Genomic DNA, 20,975 nt, shown 5'->3' on the forward strand with positions numbered 1-20,975 from the left:
TGAAACATATACACTCCTCTTTTATGTATTCTGTCTTGATCCTAATCATTCATATTTGATGTTACAAACACTTGACTTCTTATGAATTCTTATTTCATCTGACCCATACCCATAAACCATCAACTGTTTGTCTGACTGGGACCTGGAAGGCTCTTATGCAATAATGTTTCTCCAAGTTGCACTAGAATCTAATGCTATTTAGCTCACTAAACAGACATAAATGGTCATTGTTCAAATTCCTGTCTTATATTCCTTGAAGATTAATACTCAATTTAATCTAACTTTTCCCTTTTGATTTCAATTTAATCCTCAGTATACCTTCTTATTCCACAAATGGCAAGAAAAGTCATGGAAACTGTCAAAGTCTCCTTTTTTTGTCCTTGTTTATGCTCTGATTTTTTTTTTGCTATAGCATTCTTTGTTGGTTTCCTCCCACTGAGAATTAACCATTTACAATCAGTTGGGTTTCCATAAAGCAGTAACTTGGCTTAATTTACGTGGAATAAGCATGAACCACTACAAGAATTTTCTTATTTACTAACAGTAAGTATATTACAACCACACAAGAGTTAAATGACTTTTATAACCACAATTCCAAAAGCACGAAATAGGATAAATCTGGTTTTTGAATATCTTTTATAACATTTGAGAAAGAGTTGAAATTTCCATTGTTATTGAAAAAAGCTAAAAATAAAACCCTTAAAAAGCAGGGAGAGCAGGATGGGAGTTAACAGCAATCAATATAAACAAGAAGTTCTGGAAAAATGAAGAAAAGTGTGGATGAAAGAAAAGTGATAGAATTATAAATAATGATGGGAACAGTATAATCAGGATTACCAAGCACATTCAAACAAAATGCTTTTGAAAACAGCTCAGTATTAGGTCAGACAATTGAAATCAAAGAGCAGGCCACATCTGTAAGAAGGATGACTGTATCTTGTACAGTAATGATTCTCAAAAGGGGACTTGACAACTGAGCATGAATTATGCAAAGCTGTGGGTAAAAGGTGACCATAATTATTGAGTCTATAAACAGAACAGAGAGGAGGAGGAGGAGGAAGAAAGCTATATTACGAGTTTCCACTGTAGCGTAGTTGTGGTTGCTATGCTGTTGACATAATGAAGAAGGTACAGGTTTGAGGGCTAAAGAAAACATCATACAGTGAGAGACAGAAGAAGGTCAATCTGTTTAGTTTACCAAAAAAGAAATCAAAAGGTACTTGATTTCATCATAGAATTTCCTGGATGAGAAAAGACATTGGGTTTAAAAAGTCTTTGTAGTCAAGAGAAATGCATAGCAAGAAACCCTGGCTGGAAGCTAAAGCCAGACAGTCCCCAGTCTCTAAGAAATAGTTCTTATTAAGAGTGCAAGGGAGTAGTTATTAAAATAAACTTCAAAATTTCATTTTCAAGTCAAGACTGGATACCTTTCTTTAAGACACGCTTAAACCAAATAAGGTATTTATAGAATATAATTGTAACAACAATTGGATCCTAAGACCAGTGTTATCCTGGAAAATAACATTGTCCTCTGTAGCCTCAGAAAAAAAGATCTGTGAGCTGCAGAAGCTGCTAAGCCATGTCAGAATAGAAATACCTGATTAAACTATGCTCTGATGACTCGTAACTTCACATCCTGGCTAGAACAAGCATGGCTGCAGCACACTACGAGGCAATTTGATCTTGTTCTTGTATTCTCAGAATACTTCAGTTCCCAAGCTTGCTCCTGCGGCTGAAGTAAGGTTTTAATTAAAGCAGTCTTCTTCTGAACTCATAATATTATTTCAAGTTGGAAAGTGTCTACCAGGATCTCAGTACACGTTAGGACTGACTGCAATGTGGTTTTTCCCTTCCCTAGAGATTTTTGACTTTTCAGAAAATGCCTTGTGAATTAGAACAAAAAAAATATATATATAAAAGTCACAAATCACAAGCTTGACCCTTTTAAATCATGACAAATAACTGTTTCTATTATTTCCATTTTCCTTTCAACCTTTCAAGGTATTTTTAGATTGATTAACTTCTGATTTCTGTGTGACAAGACAATTTCAAAGGTAAAAAAAGATGTTTTGGAGAAGTCAAAAAGTGGTGTTTAGAAACCAAGAGCAATGGTTTGGGAACTTTTTCCAGTGCTGAAAGAGAATGTTATTCTAAAGTACCTTTGCATAGCTTCAACAATGGAACTTTTTTTTTTGCAAAAAGCAGTTCTTTGAAGAAAATGCCTGATCACTTCTAAAATGTATATCACTGCTGGAGCACACACCTAATACAATGTGTACTACACAGACAAAGAGGATTTAGGAGGATCTACTTATTTGTTTTCAAATGACTGAAAATACATTTTCATTCTCTCTTCGGGGTGATTTTCGGTTGTCACAGCATTTTAATTTTTCAAAAGAGTATGAATTATCAACAAATCATGATGAGGATGATGGCAAGCACTGGCAAGCACTTACTTTAAAAGTCTGTTTCACAGACAGTAGAGAGAGGAGTGGGTTAAGACTTTTGAATTCTATTGCACTCAACAGCTGCTATTTAGGCTGCCAATCTTTAACTAAGAGGGGAGCACTGCTGGAGGAAGTCAGGTGAATTGCAAAAACCATGAAAGAACTGACCAAATGAACTTGCCATAAAGTGCATTATCCATTTCCAAGCAATCCACAGTCTTTTAATTAGATAAGCTTTTCAGTTTGGGAAAAGCTTTTACTGAAATCTCATTAATGTGGAGAAACTAATCCACTCTCATAGCTACACTCACTCCGAGAGTTTTACCATTAAACAATTTAGCATGAAATCATTTGCCAGTCCTCAAATCTTACCTGAAAAGCATGTGTAGCACAAAACTTTTCCAACTTGTTGCAAACATCTATCTCTTGTTCCAGTCAATGTAGCAAAAGATAAGCAGTTATATCTACACACGGTGGTGTAGTTGGCACATAACATATCTAGCTTCAGCAATATAATGTTTATCTTCCTTCTAATTGAGCATTGGAAAATTAACAAAAAAATTTACTCATTTCTTATTTACCAAAGAGATGAGATTATCCACTTCTAAATTCAGCGCTACACCATCACTAAAAAATGACAAATAAGCCACAATAAGCCACAACCAGTTAAGAAAATAATTATGTGTTGTTCTTCTCACTCATTAGATGGGACAGATAGAGAAAGGAAGACATAAAAAATGAAGACCTCATTGCTTCCTAGAGTACCATTTTAGCCCTTTTCCGATAGAGAAGAAGCAAATTATTTTTGTTTTCATATCCAAGGATAGATAAAAGCGTAACTCATCTTTCTTCATGACATAACCTCATCATCCTTGACTGTGGGGAGCCCTGGCAAGAAGTAACAATTGTGGTGGTATCTTAACATTTGCTTTAATTGAACTCTTTCCCAAAGACAGGATTTTGTTTTCATTCTAAGCAGGTACTGTTTCAGGTAGAAGGTTCAGCAGACAGCAAAATGCAGCCAGCACACTCATAAAATAGATCCTGTCAGATAACTACAGCTTCCTTAAAAAAAGCAAGCAAGCAATTTGATTGCGTGAATAACACAAAGCAACAAAACACACTGTCCAGCTCTAAGAGTTTCTATCATCATCCTGACATTTGGGCTGTTTTAGTTCCTAAACTTTTCCTTTTATCATCTTCAATTCCATGCAAATTTAAATTGCTTTTAATCCAGTTTTGATGAACAGATCACACTCAAGCATAGAATGGTGTAGTCCAGGAATTGTTATTCTCACTGCTGTCTATAACTATCTGAATAATTCCTTGGAAAATTAAGAGATGTTTTGCCAGCTGATCATGCCCTATGAATGGATGGGCATCAGTGTCTCTCAACTACAGATAAATTTCAAAATTAGCCCTCTTCATCATATTTTAGTATGAATCTATCGATAAAGTGTTTTGATTGCCACTAAGAATACACAGGAAAATGCCTCTCTGAACAAAAGACATGACATGCAATCGTTTATATCAATGAAATATTTTAAATTAATTTTAAAGTGTCTCTAGACAATCTTTTCATAGAAACAGTTTCTACCATATGTGACAAATATTGATATGTTCTCTCATTAGAATAGCATCCTTATTTATAATTATATAAAAGCAGATACTACCACCTTTTCTATGAATACATGTACTGAGGAATATTTGTTATGTGTTCTCCTTTTTTTATAACATATATATTCTGCTGTGATCTAGTCATTTAAGTTTCCCTCAAGCCATACTAGGTGTTTGGGTCCAATTCTCCAGAGCCTTAATCCTTGCTAGAATCAGGAAAGACAATACAGTATGCTGACTTTTCAGAGACAAGGAGGCCTAACATAAGATATGAGCTACTGAGGATCAAAGCCCTTTGCTCTCACGGTCCCTTCTCTTTGAGGTAAAATATCACAATTATTATCTCCAAGTTTATAGAAAGAAGAAATAAGGAGGAAAAGAGACTACTTCATTAAAGTTTTTAACTTTACTGTCTGTGAACAATGAAGCATTCTAGAGTGCATGATTATACTTCCATGCCTTAAAAACAAATTAGATTGTTTTCTTGCCAATACCCAGTTTAGAACTGTTTCTTTTCAAAACCTGACATTACTACGAGAAAAAATAGTGTGACCCGCTACTGGCAAATTAAAGTTTCAGTTATGTCCTATCTCAGTCATTACAGATTGAAAGACACTGAGTCATCTAGTTCCTCCTCCTGAAGTTTGTTTGATGTACCCATTAAAAAAGTAAATAGCTTCTTCCTATTTTCTTTTTCTGAGGGATGTTAGTGGTGGTGGTGGAAGGGGTCAATGTTTCTAAGCACCAATATAAACAAACACAAATGAAAATTTTTTCCAAGCAGAAACATTTTCACAAAGCAAAAAAAACCCCAACCTTCTGTTCAAGCAAATGAATTCATGCAGTTACATTAAAACTCCGAGAAAGCTTTTGGGGAGTAAGATGTCAATAGACCAGCTGTCTTACAGCAACATGCAGATTACAGTAAAGTTCAGACTGGAATGCAGTAGCCTTAAGGTACACTGCAAATGAATGTTTTTCATACACTCCAGGGGGTTGATGTAGACTCCATCAACATTATTTCAAATGAAATATTAACAGGACATGTTCATAAGTAATAGTGTTAGATGATCTAATACTGTCAAGGCTTGAAATTATTTGAAAGGAATGAGCCACAACAGTGTATGTTGTTACTTCAGAGCGGATTTGTGGTGCTTATGTGTGTGAAAGAGTGGCACTGCACGTTCCTCCGAGAGCCACTAAAAGCCACCAGAACATCCTGGAGGGTGCGCAAACGAAGCCGGAGAACCCCAGGACTGTGCCAGGCTTATGAAAGAACCAGCACACTGGTGCGTACAATAACTTCATGTCTTATCCGACGCTTGAAATAGGCTCCTCCAAATGCCAGCCCTCCCAAATGACTGCATTATAAAACCTTCAGAGGAAGTACCAGGAGTACTCAAGCTACCTCCCAGAGGTATTCAAACACATCTTATTGTGTATTTTTAGCTGTCTTGCATGGCAGTAACTACTGTTTTTATAGTACAGTAAATACCAGTGTCTTCACTCTACAGAAAAGTAAGCTATAAAGTTTAAATTAGTACAGTGGAAAAAATGACTGATTTATTCAGTCTTTTTGTTTTGACTTTCATATGGTAAAATATGTTATTAGACCCTCATGTATTGCTCTTTATCCAGTCAGATCTCTTTGGTCAGTTTTGCAGGGAACAAAGGGCACTGTGAAATTCGTTAGAATACATACATAACCACTTCAGGACCAAATGATTTACCAGGACACCTCATCTCTGCAGCAAAGCTCAGTAGAATAATGTGGCAATTTCTAGGAATAGATTTAGGTGCACTGTGTAACATCTGCTTCCTCCTTCCTCCTACTGTTCTCACAAGAAGCATGGATCCTTCTGTTTTTGTCTTCTTACCCTTCCAGCAGACCCAAATCTTTGCTTTTGCAGAACTGCAAAGGCTTGGGGGACAGAAGGAAAACACATTTCTACCCATATCGGATACATGATCATAGCATAGATTACCACACCAAAGCTAGTCCAACACAGTTTTAATTGAAACACTCCCAGTGAAATTGTAAGTGCATAGGCTAGCTGTGTAAGTATATTCCTAGATCTCAAGGGAGCAAGATTTGTAAGAAGGGAAAGCATCTTTAACAAGACCAGCTGATGTAGGAGGAAGAAGCAGAGAAGTATCTGAGCACCACATAGCCTTTTCTTGAAGCACTAGCCTGTATTATCAAGCTGGTACACACACACACACACACACAGTGCTATTGGTACCTGAAATGTCTAGGAAGCTCTGTCTGGTACATCACTCTGTATCAGATCTTCCACTGAGGTTCAAACACTCTCTTGCCCTCAAACACAAACACATATATAGCTTGCCTGAAAACCATGGACGAGAAGACATAAATAAAGGGGGAAGAAGTAATAATAATTAAATGATACCTGGATAAGCTGTAGAGCAGAATCAGAAAACACCTTTTTTGATCAATGAGTCATGAGCAGAGGTTTATAAACAGCTTGATGGAAGTTTATTTTGTAGTCTTTTGTAGGACTGCATATTTTGTACAGAGAACTCTATATTTAGTGACAATCAGTTTATACTGAAGTAATTGCTTCAATAAGCCACAGTGTGCAAGTACATACTCAGCTTTTTGTGACGCTTGTTTTACTTTGGAATATTTTTGATGAAAAAGATAGCTTCAGTCTACAGAATTTCCTTTGTCAAGTAGTGTAGAACAAATTTATGTTTCAGATTTAAAATACTGTATGGAATATAACAATGGGCATCAGATACAGTCTGATTCCAAGATTTACTTGTATGTAGCTTTGCAAGCACATAAAAAGAGGATCCAGCTAAAGCAGGTTTCCCTAAGCTAATAATTCTCCTAATGTAAGTAAAAGAAGGAATATGTTATTGTATGAATTATACATCAAAACTATAATGGGATAGGAAAAGAAGGACTAGAAAAACATGGCAAACAAACAAAACATATGAGTGTTAAAACCTTCCCATGTGTGCACGTGGCTGTCAATGCATGTCCTTGTGGTTAGCTGACAATGTGGCTTGACTTCCTAAGGGTTTGAACAGCATGTTCATTTTTAATATAGTCAAGAAAACTGGGAAGCCACTGGGCTGTTTTCTGAGAACTTCTTTCTAATTGCACTCAAGACCCCTTGACAAATTTTTAAGAAGTGGAAGCTTGTTTGAAATTGCCCCATCAGAACCAATGAATATGTAACATAAAGCAGACATTCAATCATGGTAGAGTTTCAGGATCATCGGGTCTTCACAGTAAATAGCTAGTAAGAACAGAGTTGGCCTAATCATTTAAATAGTGTGTCAAGTGCTCAGACGTCCATGTAAGCCAAGTACCAATTAATATATCTCATAATAGCTGAATTACTCTGTATCCTACACTTCCTTCTCAGATACTCAGACTAGAATTAATCTTCTCTCAAAAATTGCTTCCATTCTAAGTTATTTTATTATTGTTTTTATAATATTGCTTCACCGAAACATATCACCTCTGTGTTACAAGAGATGTTTTATACGACTTGATTTTGTTACATAAAAGAGAAAGTTATCAACTTAGGTATTCCACTCTGTATGAAAACTAATGAACACCAAATAATAGGATGTCTGAGAACAGTATCTATTCCTTTTTGCTTTATTGTTATTTCTTGTAATCTCTCCCCCATCTTTTTTTTTTTTTTTTTTGATTATGACTTTATTTTAACCTAAGTTCCAAAAAAAAAGTGCTGGATTCTTTTAACTTCTTTACTTGGTAACTTTTGCATTCAAAAACAGGAGAGCTTACTTCTCAGACTGGCCTGCCAGAAACCCAGGAATCCTGAAAAGCAGCCAAAAATGCTGGGGATGCAGATGACACTTAAAAACACTAATTTATTGCCAGAGGATATAGATTTCATTGACTTTGGTTTTGCAAACCTCTGCATCTATTAGAATATAGTACTTTTATTACATTTAGTACTGCATTTAGTGATCTGAAGCACAATGAAGTGAATGGAAGTTGTCCCAGTGGTTTCAGTGAGTTTTGAATGAGACTTTTTCAGCACAGATTGCTCCCTGGGGAAGGAACTTGCATTTATTAAGCACTATGCATAAAAGTAACACAATATGAATGTGATACAACTGTGTAAAATATAGTTGCATCATTTACTTGACTTAAACTATCCTTGAATGTTTGTTTTATGACTTGAAAAGTAATTCATTTTCTTGGACTGTTGTGGCTAAGGTTTAGTTTATATGTATGTTTTAAGAAGAAAGAAATCTGAATTATACTCAATTACTAGCACAGCAGAGAACTCATTCTTTCAAATACCACTTTCTAAAACACTTTAAAACTTTCGATTCTGTTGACTCAACAAAAGGGAAGCTGTTTAAAAAAAATACTAGCAAGAGAATCGTAATTCAATACTCTCAAGATGTTTTCTAGCATTTCTCGCCATTTCTGCACTATTGTACCTTGATATCATTCTCTATACTCCCCCAGCTTATACACTGCTGGAACCATAAAATATGTAGCAGCATATTCTATGTCTATATGCCTCTCATGTTTCTCAGTCCATTTGCTGATGAATATAAACTGTCATGCTTGTGCAGTGTTTCTTCTTCCAGAAGGCATTGGATCTAAGTACACACTGAGTATTGCATGACTTTAGGTACCTTCTGCAGTGCTAGGTTACATCAGATGCCTTGTTTGCATGCTGTAGAGTCTGCTGCACAGATGAAGTCCAGCCCATCCTAGATGCAGGGGAACTCCTGGGCTCATACACAAGACTTGCAAAATTCAGTGTTTTCTTGCAGTCTAATTGTGGACATGTGGTCGAGCTGATTATCCTGGTCACATCCAGGATTTCTGTTCAGCTGGCCAATCAGCAAGAGCTATTGGTCTAGCTGGGTGGACAGACATCCATCTAGCTAAAATTTCCAAGTGCAAATGATGACATTTTCAGAAGAACCTGGATATAGAGTATCAGATGTGGACAAGGATTACATAAGTGAACGTGTAGCAAGGGGAACTGATCCTGTGAATCCAGCTATCATAAATTGCCATTCCTGGCTATCCCAGGAATGGATTAGCCAAACTGGAGGGAAGGAGTTGTTTTTCTGGATGCGTTCCCTTTCACTCTATAACAGAGCCACTGATGGTAAGGGTGACATATGGTCACACCATTCTTCACCAGCCTTCTGTAACAAACACAACATTGTCACTACCAAAAGAGGGTCACTATTTCTCTGCTGTTATTTCCCATATAGAAAGTCATTATTTAATCTCCATGAAGGAAGTAGAGCTTAGTATTGCTCTAATTTTGCCAAACTGTAGAGGAAGAGAATCTGTCTGCGTTCTGAAACAGGCATGGCAGTTTTTGCTTCCTAGAGCAGTAGCTTTGTTGGGATCTAAATTCTCCCATGATTTACTGCTACTTTTTGTAACCAAAATTCAACTTTGTTTAAGAAAATGTAAAAATGCATATTGATTTCTTTAATAGTGTGTTGCTGTTATCAGAATTTGACCCTATATTTGTAGCCAGCATATACACTATATAAATACACTATAAAGATTATAATTCCACAGAAGTAATAAAAAGATTTACCAAAGAAATATATTTTGTTTGGAAGAAGCTTTTTAGGTGGTTCTCTTATGTGCAGCAAACATGAGCCTCTGCTGGAATTAATTTCCTTCTTTTATTTCCTTTTCTTCTCTTTTTCTTCCTTGCCTTGCCTTGCCTTGTCTTCCTGGAAGCCTCAGGCTCATGTTTAATTGTCAGTAGCTGAATGTCTAATGTGTGTGCTGCCATGCCCTGCCATTATGAAAAATTATGCATCAAAATTAATGTTACTTATTAGTATGGAGAAGAACAATTTCAAGGAAACAGAACTCTGTCATGTAGTCTTATACCTGGGTTGAGAACAATGTTTGGGTAATTCTAAACAGTAGCACTTTCTCATCATTTAGACAATAACTTATAAACCGACAAAAAAAAAACTAACTAGGAATCTCCTAGGTGCATTTTTTTGTTAGCCTTCTTTAGCTAAAGGAATTATTGCCTTTAAAGTTGGTGAGTTTTGATACTATGGTTATTTTTGTGACAAAGCTTTAATAAAATAGAGAAAAATAAGAAGAATTAGTAATAAGAAAAATAAGAGAGTAAAATAAAGGTAAAATTAAGTTCTTTAAATGCATGTTAATAAGAATACCGCAAAAAGAGGGAAAGTACATTTTAAAAAAGAGAATGGAAAAAACAAATACAACTATTGTATTCAAATCTAGGTTGCTTTCACACAGCAAGGTTGCATCTGTTTGTTCAGGACTCTTGCAAAAATAATGCTTCTGTCATCTCTTAGTCTGTTAGATATTCGTGCTTGGAGCAATTTTTAAAATGGATATTTTATTGACAGCCTAACTTCCTGTATCTTGGCAATATATAGTCAGGATTTGGAAGAATATTACCTTTAAAGAGTCCTTTTGGGACTTCAGCTCTAACACTGATTTCATTCAATTCTTTTCAAATTTTTATTTCTAAATGCATTTCAGCTGCACAGATTTATTAAGAAATACAATTTTCATATTAAGCGACACATGGTATTTTGAAATAGCTATGTGCCTTCAACAGCAACAAAAGCTTGTTTCTTCTTCTTGTATGACGTCTCACTGGTGATGTGAGACATATTTGCAAACATGGTTTTATAGCTACATGTGCACATGGAATGAGTTTTGAAGCACTTTGGTTCAGATCAGTCCCATGTTTCTTCAGGCACTTGAGTCATGTAAGATAGGAGTCAGCTGGCAAATATGCTAGCATTTTCTAAGAATCACATTTTTAGGTCATCTATGGCACCTTCGAAGTCCTGGTGAGGACTAACTCTTATGTACTGAGACTGCAGCTGTACAGTACAGCTCAGCTGAATTCACAGAGTGGAGCTGTAACAGCCAGCAGTAACCTGACTGAAATGTGTGCTGGGTTCTTTAGTGAGATACATTTCCTTATCGTCAATCTTCTGGCAAAGGAACCCAGCAGAAAATACTAGGAGAGGCTAGAACAGGGCCAGAGCATCACAGTCCTCTCGCAACTGCTGAGATCTATCTATTCTATCCTGAGGCTGCTGAAGAACCTCTCCAAAAATCAAATTGCCACAGTCAGCATATTCTGGATCTTCCCCATTCTTCTACTTAATACAAGCTTAGAAACTTCTCCAGCAAGTACTTCTCTACTCCCACAAGGTAGAATACAAAGGAGAGAAACATTTCAGCTGGATCGAAGGCATAAGATGAAATTTCTTTTTGAGGACCTGTTAGCATTTTAGGCATGTTAACACTGCAGAGCATCTTGGCAGGGTATGTTGGCCATGTTGGAAATGTGGGTGTAAATCTCCACTATGGTGATTGTACCACCTCTAATTTTCAAGCCAGTTAATTTGGAATAAACTTGGAATTTATCAGCATGGAATCATGTTGCACCATCTAGATGCAGTCTTTGGTGACTCCAAGCTTGCTACCTAGAGAGCCTGTATGCTCCTTCTCAAGATTGTTTCTAAGTTAACTTTCCCTTCAGAGCGTTCAGTTAGCAATATTGACTGAATTGTCTGCACCAATATTAAGAAATTATCCATGTGAAATTCTGAGTTAATATATGAAAGATTTTTGTCTTTACATTTTGCATGGAAAATCATACACATCTCCAAGCAAACAAGTGAAGCTGAACCAACTGTTGTAGTCACCTGATTTTAAAGTGTCATTACCAACAGAAGAGTAACACAGTCTGCAATTTTTTAAGCTACCCTATATATGCTCCATTTGAAAAAATAGAGTATTTGGAATGATACTAAATATGATACTGTAGAATAAAATACAGTGTGCTTTCTGGAATGGACCTTAATCTATACAAACACACACAATTTGTGCTTTCACTGTTGCTAGCAGAGTTTTGTGATCCCAGCCCTTGTGATGTTGGACTTCTGTAAAGAGGACACTTCAAGGAGCATATCTCGTGACCCCTTAGACTATTATGAACTGATCTGCTTCTGAATTCTCTTCTGGGAAAATGTACAAAACCTCAGTATGCACGTGAAATTATGGATATGTCTTGGAATGCTACTAGAAGAAGCATTAAGGCTGTGCCCCTGCTGAGAAGAGCTGTCAACCCAAGTAAACAAAGAATACAGTTTGCAATCTGTAATCCCACCTCAGGCAGCTAGCCTAGATTAAAAGAACACACAAAATTCAAGTGAGAGGAGCCTTGTGTGGGTAGACAGGATGGAGGATTGGGAACAACACTTGAATGAGAATCTAGACTAATTCTGCCATGAAGTAGAGAAAGACATCAGCGCTCAGAACGTCACTGAAAGTTTCTCCATAGATATCGTTCACTTGTCTGTATATATATAAGTACAAATATATATACACTATATATGTAGCAGAACAAGTGCAATATCTAGCTGTGCCAAGATTTTTGGGAGTCTAACCATCCAGAAAAGACATGTAGAGTTTACAAAGGCCCCAATCAGATCAAATGCGTAATTTTTAAGAAGGTACTTTCAAAAATTCAGTCAGGAACATAAACACTTTAGAAAATCTGGCTTCTGAATTCTGAAGTATAAATGTCAAAGCTAGTAGTAACTCATTAAAATCCATAACATTGAACCCTCTGGCCCTTCCATAAACCAACAGAAATCCTCCTCAACTCAAACACACAGGTTTTGCAACAATTTAACATCACGCTGATACCACTTTCTCAGGTATTCTTATCAGATGTATGTTTATATAGATCCTTCAGAAACATCAAAAGCAGTACAAATATTTATTGCTAATAACAAATTGGTGATATAAAATTATTTCCTTACTTTTGGGAGGGAAGCTCTGGATCCTGAACTTTGAGTGGTCATTGTCAAAACTGTAGTGATACCCAGTGCGACTCTAGCTGGAGCAGCATCCATGTTGATCCAGAAAGAAACCCAGGACAAAATGACAATCAGCAGGCTAGGAATGTACATCTGGATTAAATAGTATCCCATCTGACGCTCCAAATGAAACTTGACTTCAATGCATGTAAACTTTCCTAGAACATGAAATTACTTTCATAAATGCTTTTTGCACATTTTTGTCTTATTTTTTGAACATAAGTTAGCTGCCTGGCCTGTTTTCTAATCTAACACTAAAAACTGGTCCTGATATACAACTATGAGTCATCCCTTTGTTGCACTCTAGCTTGAGAGACAACCACATGATATTCCCACAGAAATCCTGAAGCAGACCTGTGCCCAATCCTTCAAATTAATTGAGAAAATGAACAGCAGCACAGTTTCACCTCCAGAAAATATAATTTAATGTTTTTTTCTCAAAATTTAATAAGATTTTACATTAGTCAAATACAATGTTTAATATTAAAAGGTGAAAACATTTTGCTCTTTTAATTGCATGAGATTAAACAAACATGTAATTATATAGACAAGCTGTAAAAAATTAGTCTCATGGTTCTATGGTAGATTACACTCTGTTTCATTCTGATCATGTCATTTGCCTGTGTCTGTGAATTACTTTTCACAGCAGTGTCAGCTCAAAGCCTACTCTGAGTTTTGCCAAGAGTCTAATTCCAATAAATCCACAAAAATCTCTTGTGCAAGTTAAGTGATTCTTTAAACAATAAATAGCTACTCTATGATAGACAGAGGAGCACAGAAGTTTAAGATCTGCTGGCACTGGAGCTACTCATGCAGTGGGCGTTGCAACATCCCAAGTTGCAACAGCTCATCAGCTACTAATCCAGTCACTTTGTGCTGCTCTCCAAATTACTGTGTATCCTGACTGTGGGTAGATATTGTGGAATAACTCACTCAAGGCAGACTAACCTGTGTACATTAACTTGTGCCTGTAATGTCATGCTAACTGTTTCGAAGAAGTCTTGTGCTTGTTGGCCAAATGCATTGTCCCTCGTTCATCCTCTGCAAGTGAAATTAGATTTTTGCTGCTTTTTTGTGACAAATATATACTTTTCTGCTAGTCTGGAACACCGAGCAGCAGGGTCAGACAAGTACGAGAGCTAGCACAAAGGACAACACAGAGGCTGTGTGGCAAGAAGGGTGGGGAGAAGAATTTAATAATCTCTTTCAGCTAGGAGACAAGTTGTAAAATTAGTCAGTTAATCTGTGACCCTAAAGACAGACTCTGAGATCTGAGTAGTGACAGATGCTGACTGATCTGCCCACAGAGCAGGTCTGGAGGAGGGGTAGGGCGGCCCCGCATGCAGTGATGGTGCTGTAATAGCCCCATCCAACAGCAGGTCCCCAGAGCCGGCAGTGCAGCCTGGGCAGCGTGCCTCACACTGCCAGGCCAGGGGAGTTGGCACTGGGGCAAGGCTGTAGCCCAATAATAGAGCTTTTATTCACATTGTGATTTAACTCCTAATCTTAAGGAAGGGGCTACAGAGGAGACAGTACCATGGACATCCATAGACAAAGTGTTCCTTTGCTTGAATACTACTTCTCAGTTCCTCTTGCCATGCTACACACTTTGACCTTTTGTTTAGGAGCTTTCATCCCATGGAGCAGGAGCTACTAATTGGTGATTTTATTCTTCACAGGGAATCTCCATGGGTATACAAGGAAGCTGCTGCCTGCAGGGGCATATCCCTTTCTCTCCCTCTTCTGTTACTGTCAATATTCCACTTTGCAGAGTGGCTATTTGACAGTAAATAATTAGAAAAGCAGCTGAGCTCACCTATTCGGAGTTCAAGTCATGCAGCGGGAAATGGCTAAACTTTGTGTCAGCCAAATTACAAATGGTAAACTCTGTCTTTTGGAATTTATTCTTCATTATTTCCTTTGAGTGTGAGAAAAGATGGGAAATCATAGCAGTCCCCCTTTCCACAACAACTGGAAATGAGCATTACAAAGTTTTCCTTCCCTGGCACTTTAGACCCAGAAATGAGAAACAGTATTTATAAAAATTAAAAACAATAATTTTCTTTCCATAAGAAATGAATGTGACTTTATTTTTGAAGAGGCAGAACCTCTCATGTTATGTTATTTCACAGAATGAAACAAATGTAGTTAATGGAGCCAGACTGGCTCTTACGCTGAAATGATGAAAAAGCTATTTTAGATGAGAAGGATTATGTCTAATCCCAGGAAGCACCCAGCAAACCGTTCATAAAAATCTCTAAATGCTGTCCCTATTAAATAGACTCCAAGCAGCTAAATCCAAATTTTATCAGAGCGCTCTCTGCTCTGTAAAGCTAAAGATAGAAAACACAGTTTGACTTTTTTAATGGCAAATACAGGATAAATACTACGTTCTTACGCAAACATTTTATTTCTCAACATTTCATATTGATAAACTATTCATATCATCAATGAAAGCAATGTATTTTCAAACACTACGTCTCATAAACTAGACAACACATAAAAACTGGCAAAATTTGATATTTTTCCTCATCAGCACTCTGAAATCTTGGAGAAATATATTAGGTTCAGAAAAATCAGTATTTTAAAACTGATTAATCAATACTTAAGAAAAAGATTCAGTTTGATAAAAATGTTTCATCTTGAGGAAACCAAAACAGCTAATTTTTTTTCAATCTTGTCTTGTCTTTTAAAATCAATTAGAATATTTTTAAATGAAATTAAAGGATGTTTGGAAACAAAAAATCTTCTGAACAGGCAAGAGAATTCTAGGGAATTTTCTAGAGAATTTCTAGAGAATTTCTCTTTTTTCTTAGATTTAAAAAATAATCAAATTTTAATTTCAAAATACTTTGTTTTCATTTCATCCATTTTCTCCCTTTACATATTGCCCACAGATGCCATTAGGCACAATTATTAATATAAAAATTAGAATAATGCTCACCAGTGTTGTAATGTTTTGTGCAATAACCGAGTTCTTTATCTTCCTTCAGAATAAACTGTGGCAAGGTTAAACCTTCTGCAACTTGCACAGGCCCATCACTTAGCCACTCAAATATCAGATCATTCATAGTATAGCCAACTAGGATTAAAAAAATCAGAGTTCATTAGTTGGTAGTGGACTGGAAAACATGAAAAAAATATTATTAAGTCTGAGGAATATGTCTCCTATCCCAACAAATGTTACCTCAGTTATATCCTTAAACCATCCAATTAGCAACTACGCTATTGCTATTAGTTACTAATTACTATTACTGTGCTATTCCTATATTGTGAGAGAAACAAATATGTAACACAACTTTTTTCTGAAATACTGCCTTGCTTTGTTTCTAAAACAAAATTTTGCTGGCCCATAAAAGATACTGTTTACAACTGAAATGGCATTTCACTCTACGTATCAGCCTGTATTTTGCTTTGTTTTCATCATTCTTGGATTATGTAATTGTTAGGCTCCAACAAAATGAGGATTTCTAGACTTCACAATGCTGGATACTTCCTTAAAAGGAAACTGCAGCTTTTGTAAACCTGTGAGCCTACCACTGAGAGGTATGAAGCAGAAAGACAGAGGCTTTGTCTCACCAAAGTCAATAGGCATTCTCTTTTTGACTGCAATGGCTACATCTTTATGGGTAAATTAAACAGACTGTGATGCATTCTCTGGCCACAGAGGTAAGTGGTAACCAGCCCCTCTCATTCATGTAGCTAAATCCACTCTTCCCTCCAACAACAACAACAAAAAAAAAAAAAAAAAAAAAAAGGAAAGAGGAAAAAAAAAGAAAAGGTGGTCTGATGGTCTGGTATGTGCTGCCTATTGGGAATGATCAAAGGCTCATGTCATCATCTGAGCCAAGCCTGGGTTTTGTCTGATTGTAACCTGGTACAATCCCAAACTATGCCAAGGAGTGTGCTAACAATTACAAAGTAAAGAGGACTCTGCCAGTACCCAAGTCCATGCCTTGGCTGTGCTTAGGCTCCTAGCATAAATAAAGTCAATAGGACCTGTGTTTCACTGAGTTTGTTGCTTGCATTTTTCAAAGGACCATAGTATATCTTGATCTGACATAGCTAATCTCTAGTTGTGTGCTCGTTGTTCTTACTTTCCTGAGATTTATTTTCTCATGTACAGCACTGCTGTGGTTATGCCGGGAAAAGATGCAATCCTGATGGAAGATGTAATGCTCCATGGAAGAGGGAGAAGGAAGGGAGATGGGATAGCACAGCGAACAAGGACTGGCATTATAAGGTGATGGACAGTCAAAGTACTCCTCCTTCATGACTTTCTCTTACAAAATACCAATATTAAGTCTCGCCACACAAATAAAACAAGGTAGATACTACCTAACCACCAAAAGTTATGGTAATATTTGTTCTTGGCTAGGTAAAGCAATTGGACACTCACAGCTCTCTAGCTGCATTGTACATGTCTGTACATCCATAGGAAAATTCTTCAAGTCCATGGGACAGGATAAGGTTAAAGTCAGCCTAAAAATGGAGGGAAAAAAATGCTATTGTTAGAAATCTACAGTTTTTATCCAAAGCTCCATGTTTAAAGTTTAAAGGATCACAGACAAATCTGAGAGCCCCAGAAGTCTGACTCCTCATCCCCTCTTAGCTTTATGGGATAAAATCCTACAAAGACAGAAGGTGTAAGCAAACCAACTGCTTTCTAGGTACATTGGCAGATGAGAATAGAGACAGAGAAGACAACAGTAAAATAGCATGAAATGCTCTCCATTAAAGTACCAGTGAATGCTTTAGGTATAACAGTGAACCAAAAGAATACAAAAACTGAAATAACTGGTCATAGGACACACATTTTTAGGCTTTGTTTTGGAAAAGCAAAGGAAGGAAACGTAACCATCAAGGTTGTTTTAAACAGATAGTGGTTTTGTTATGTATGAGGTCCATTTTTGATCTTCATTCTTACCATTTAGTCCTTAAAGAAAGAAAAAAAACACAGTAAATGCTAGAATTATGCAGTGTTATAAGATAAAGAGTGCAGACAGATGAAAGTAAGCCTAAAGGCACATTATCATACAAACTAAATTTCTCTTTTAATTTTTCAGGTGTTATTGTCTCAGATGAAACACAATTTTACTAGGATGGAAATATTTTTAAGTTTCTTTTTCTTAGTTCTGTTTACTTTGCTTTTGCTAGAAATCTGTTTCAAGACTTCTCCTCTGCTGTTTTTTTTTTTTTTCTCTTTGTGGGGAAAAGAAACAATTTTAACAAACTAAGACTGTGGGATGATATTATTACAAATAATTAGCTGCTTTGAACAACAGAAGAAGTATCAAGATGTTTTTTAAGTTATATAAAAGGAGCACGTTTATTATTTGAGATTACTTTCAGCAGAAAAAAATCTTTGACACACGGAAAGCAAATAAAAAGAAATCTCTACGTCCATTTACAGTCAAGGATGAGACCGAGATTCTCTGGTTTGAAGGTATGCTTAAATTTTAACATGATACATTGAAAATAATTTTTTTCCAATGAATCCATGGACCAGCTAGTAACCTAGAAATTATACCATCCCACAGGCAAATGTGACATATATGGAGAAATATTTCATTAAGCTCTGTCTCCTTTGCTGACTTTGTGCTCCTCATGATGCTTGTGTTTCTCACTACATAAGGGTGATTCAAGCCCTTTGAGTCTATTTCTTCATCCTCTGCATTTTTTGTGATGCACTGACTGGGACTTCTAGTCCTGCCCTGCAATCAAATCGCTATAATGACAAGAACATGATTTTTAGGCAACTCTCTGTGCTTTTGCCTACTCATGTGCTTCACAGAGAATGCCATATTCTTTTCCTTTGACACTGGCTTCAGGCTTCGGTTTACAAGATGACGATATCAGGAAGTTAGAGACTGGTTGTCAGTGGCAGTGAAATGCACTGAGATGAAGAAAAGCATCTAGTAGTCCTCTCAGTCCCGCCATGGGATCTAACTCCTATTTAACCTTTGAGAGCAAATAGCATAAGCTTTTTAAAAAATGTTAGTCACCTAGAGAAAAAAGCATATCTAGTAGACACATAAATACCTTTGAAAATCTGCCCCTTACTCTTTTAAATATTCTAAGTGCCCTACAAATGCTAACTAGTCTCATTTTACTAGGTAATTTCCTGGATTAAAGACTGAGCTATTTTAGTTGCTAATCCCCAGTATTAACAAAAGACTGCTTCTGCCTTTTTTTCCTGAAATGTTGATATATCAAGCTCTCTCCCTTCTTTTCAGTCATCTTCTAAATATGGGTTAGATGTTTTAAGTTCATTTCAAATATGTCTTTATGCAAATGATTTTCAAAAAGGATGCAAAATATGTCATTTGCTCGTGTTCATAAAAGTAGGTATGGCATATCCACCACTCAGATTTCACAGACTGTAAGGCATGGTCTCTGTTTCTTCTCCCCTGCATCCTTTTCTCCTCCTCAAAGCCCTCAGAGAATCGGGGGGGGGGGGGGGGTTTGACTACATACATAGACCTAATAGGCACGGGGTTCTGCTTTTATTAGTCTATTACCAAACTCATGAGAATGCAAACACATCCAACTGCAGCTTTCAAACCTCCTAAGGATAAATTGACCCATCTCCAATGACTGCTAGACAGATATGTCAGTTTGTTTATGGAAATGAGCAGAGAACCTCTTCTTTCTTTCCCTAACAGTGACTTTCAGAAAGACTAAATTATTCTCTGCTCACCTGGACAAATGGAAAATTATTTCTATTCGTCATACTGATGAGGTCAGTTCAAGAGAGCATGTCCTTATAGTTTTACTTCTACCTGTTTTTCATCTCAGCAGAGTAGACATTCATAGTTGACATCTTTGCTTCTGTAATCCACTTTTACTAGGAGTAATGAAAGCATTGAAACCAACACGTACTGCCTAGCATCATGCTTCTGACTGGGCAGATCCATTGATTTTCAACAAGATTACTACGAGATAAACGTTAAGCTACTGGAGTATGAAGTAGCTACAATGAAGTCCATGGTGGTGGACCAAGTTATAGCAATTGCCTCTTTTTCAGTAAAAACGTAATCCTGCAAATGTTTCCAAACCCAGGCGCCATGTCGCTATTTCTATATTCACATTAATAAGGAAACAGGATCAGTAAACTGTGATTATGGAAAGTGTGGAGCAGCCTTAACTAGAAATATAGCTACCCACACCACCTATAACAACATCATTGATAGAAAAGAAAATGAATTGTCTCACACTTACTTGGAAAATTCATGAAGATCCCTGAAGATTTGCTACAAAATGCACGTTTAACCAGCAATTACATGGATGAATACTTTAATTGTTAATAAAACAGAAGAAACTGCTATAGAACAATTTTTTTTTAAGACACCCTTCTATCGAGACATCTGAGATGCATAAACAAGCTATTTTATAATGTAGCACCATAAAATAGTGTCTTTTTGTTTGTGATAGGAAGAGTTTTATGAACAATCTGAATGAAATCAAAAGGAGAAGCAGCTGACCAAGGACTTGATTTTGTCTTCAGTTACGTGAACACCCTTTTGCCCCTATTAGCTAGGCTCACATTGCACAACTTGCTCAGGGGCAGAGCTCTGCGGCTGGGCACTTTATATTTTCCAGTTGAGCAGACGGGAGTCAAGAGGGAAGAGAAGAGAGTCATGACTTCAGCTCCCCCGGCACATCAGGCACAATGCCAGGGCCAGTAGGCAGCTCTAGAGGAGAAGCAAAGTAACTCTCTTCTTTCCTTTCCCACTCTCTCTGCTGTCCTACAGTCAAGGATAAATCAGGCCCTGGAATAATGCTAATTACTGCATGCAGACAACAAAGAATGAACAATTAGCCACCACTGTGACTACCCCCCTCCCCAAAAAAAATGATTAATATAACTGTGAAATGCTGTGTTAGAGGCAGGGCTATAAGCTGAATACTCCAGGGCAGCACTGTCTATATTAAACTTCAGGCTAGCTTCTTTCTTCCTGAGGTTCCCTTCACACACCAAGTAAATCCTTCTGGGCAGCATCTGCTGATTCTTTAAAT

General features: G+C 36.8%; 1 protein-coding gene across 5 annotated transcripts in view; it reads right to left on the bottom strand.

Moving 5' to 3' along the window:
• The window catches only part of GLRA2 (glycine receptor alpha 2), a 131,186-nt gene that overhangs the window by 70,066 nt on the left and 40,145 nt on the right, over window positions 1-20,975 (bottom strand). For 4 of the 5 annotated variants that reach the window (XM_026110169.2, XM_026110168.2, XM_026110172.2 and 1 more), the window contains exons 5-7: window positions 17,356-17,438; window positions 15,901-16,038; window positions 12,900-13,114 (exon numbers count right to left, since the gene is read on the bottom strand). In XM_026110169.2, coding sequence (XP_025965954.1) covers window positions 12,900-13,114; window positions 15,901-16,038; window positions 17,356-17,438 — 436 coding nt within the window. The remainder of the gene's footprint in view (window positions 1-12,899; window positions 13,115-15,900; window positions 16,039-17,355; window positions 17,439-20,975) is intronic. The other variant, XM_026110174.2, reaches the window with a different exon arrangement.

Source organism: Dromaius novaehollandiae, chromosome 1, assembly GCF_036370855.1.
Source record: "Dromaius novaehollandiae isolate bDroNov1 chromosome 1, bDroNov1.hap1, whole genome shotgun sequence".
Lineage (NCBI taxonomy): Eukaryota > Metazoa > Chordata > Aves > Casuariiformes > Dromaiidae > Dromaius > Dromaius novaehollandiae.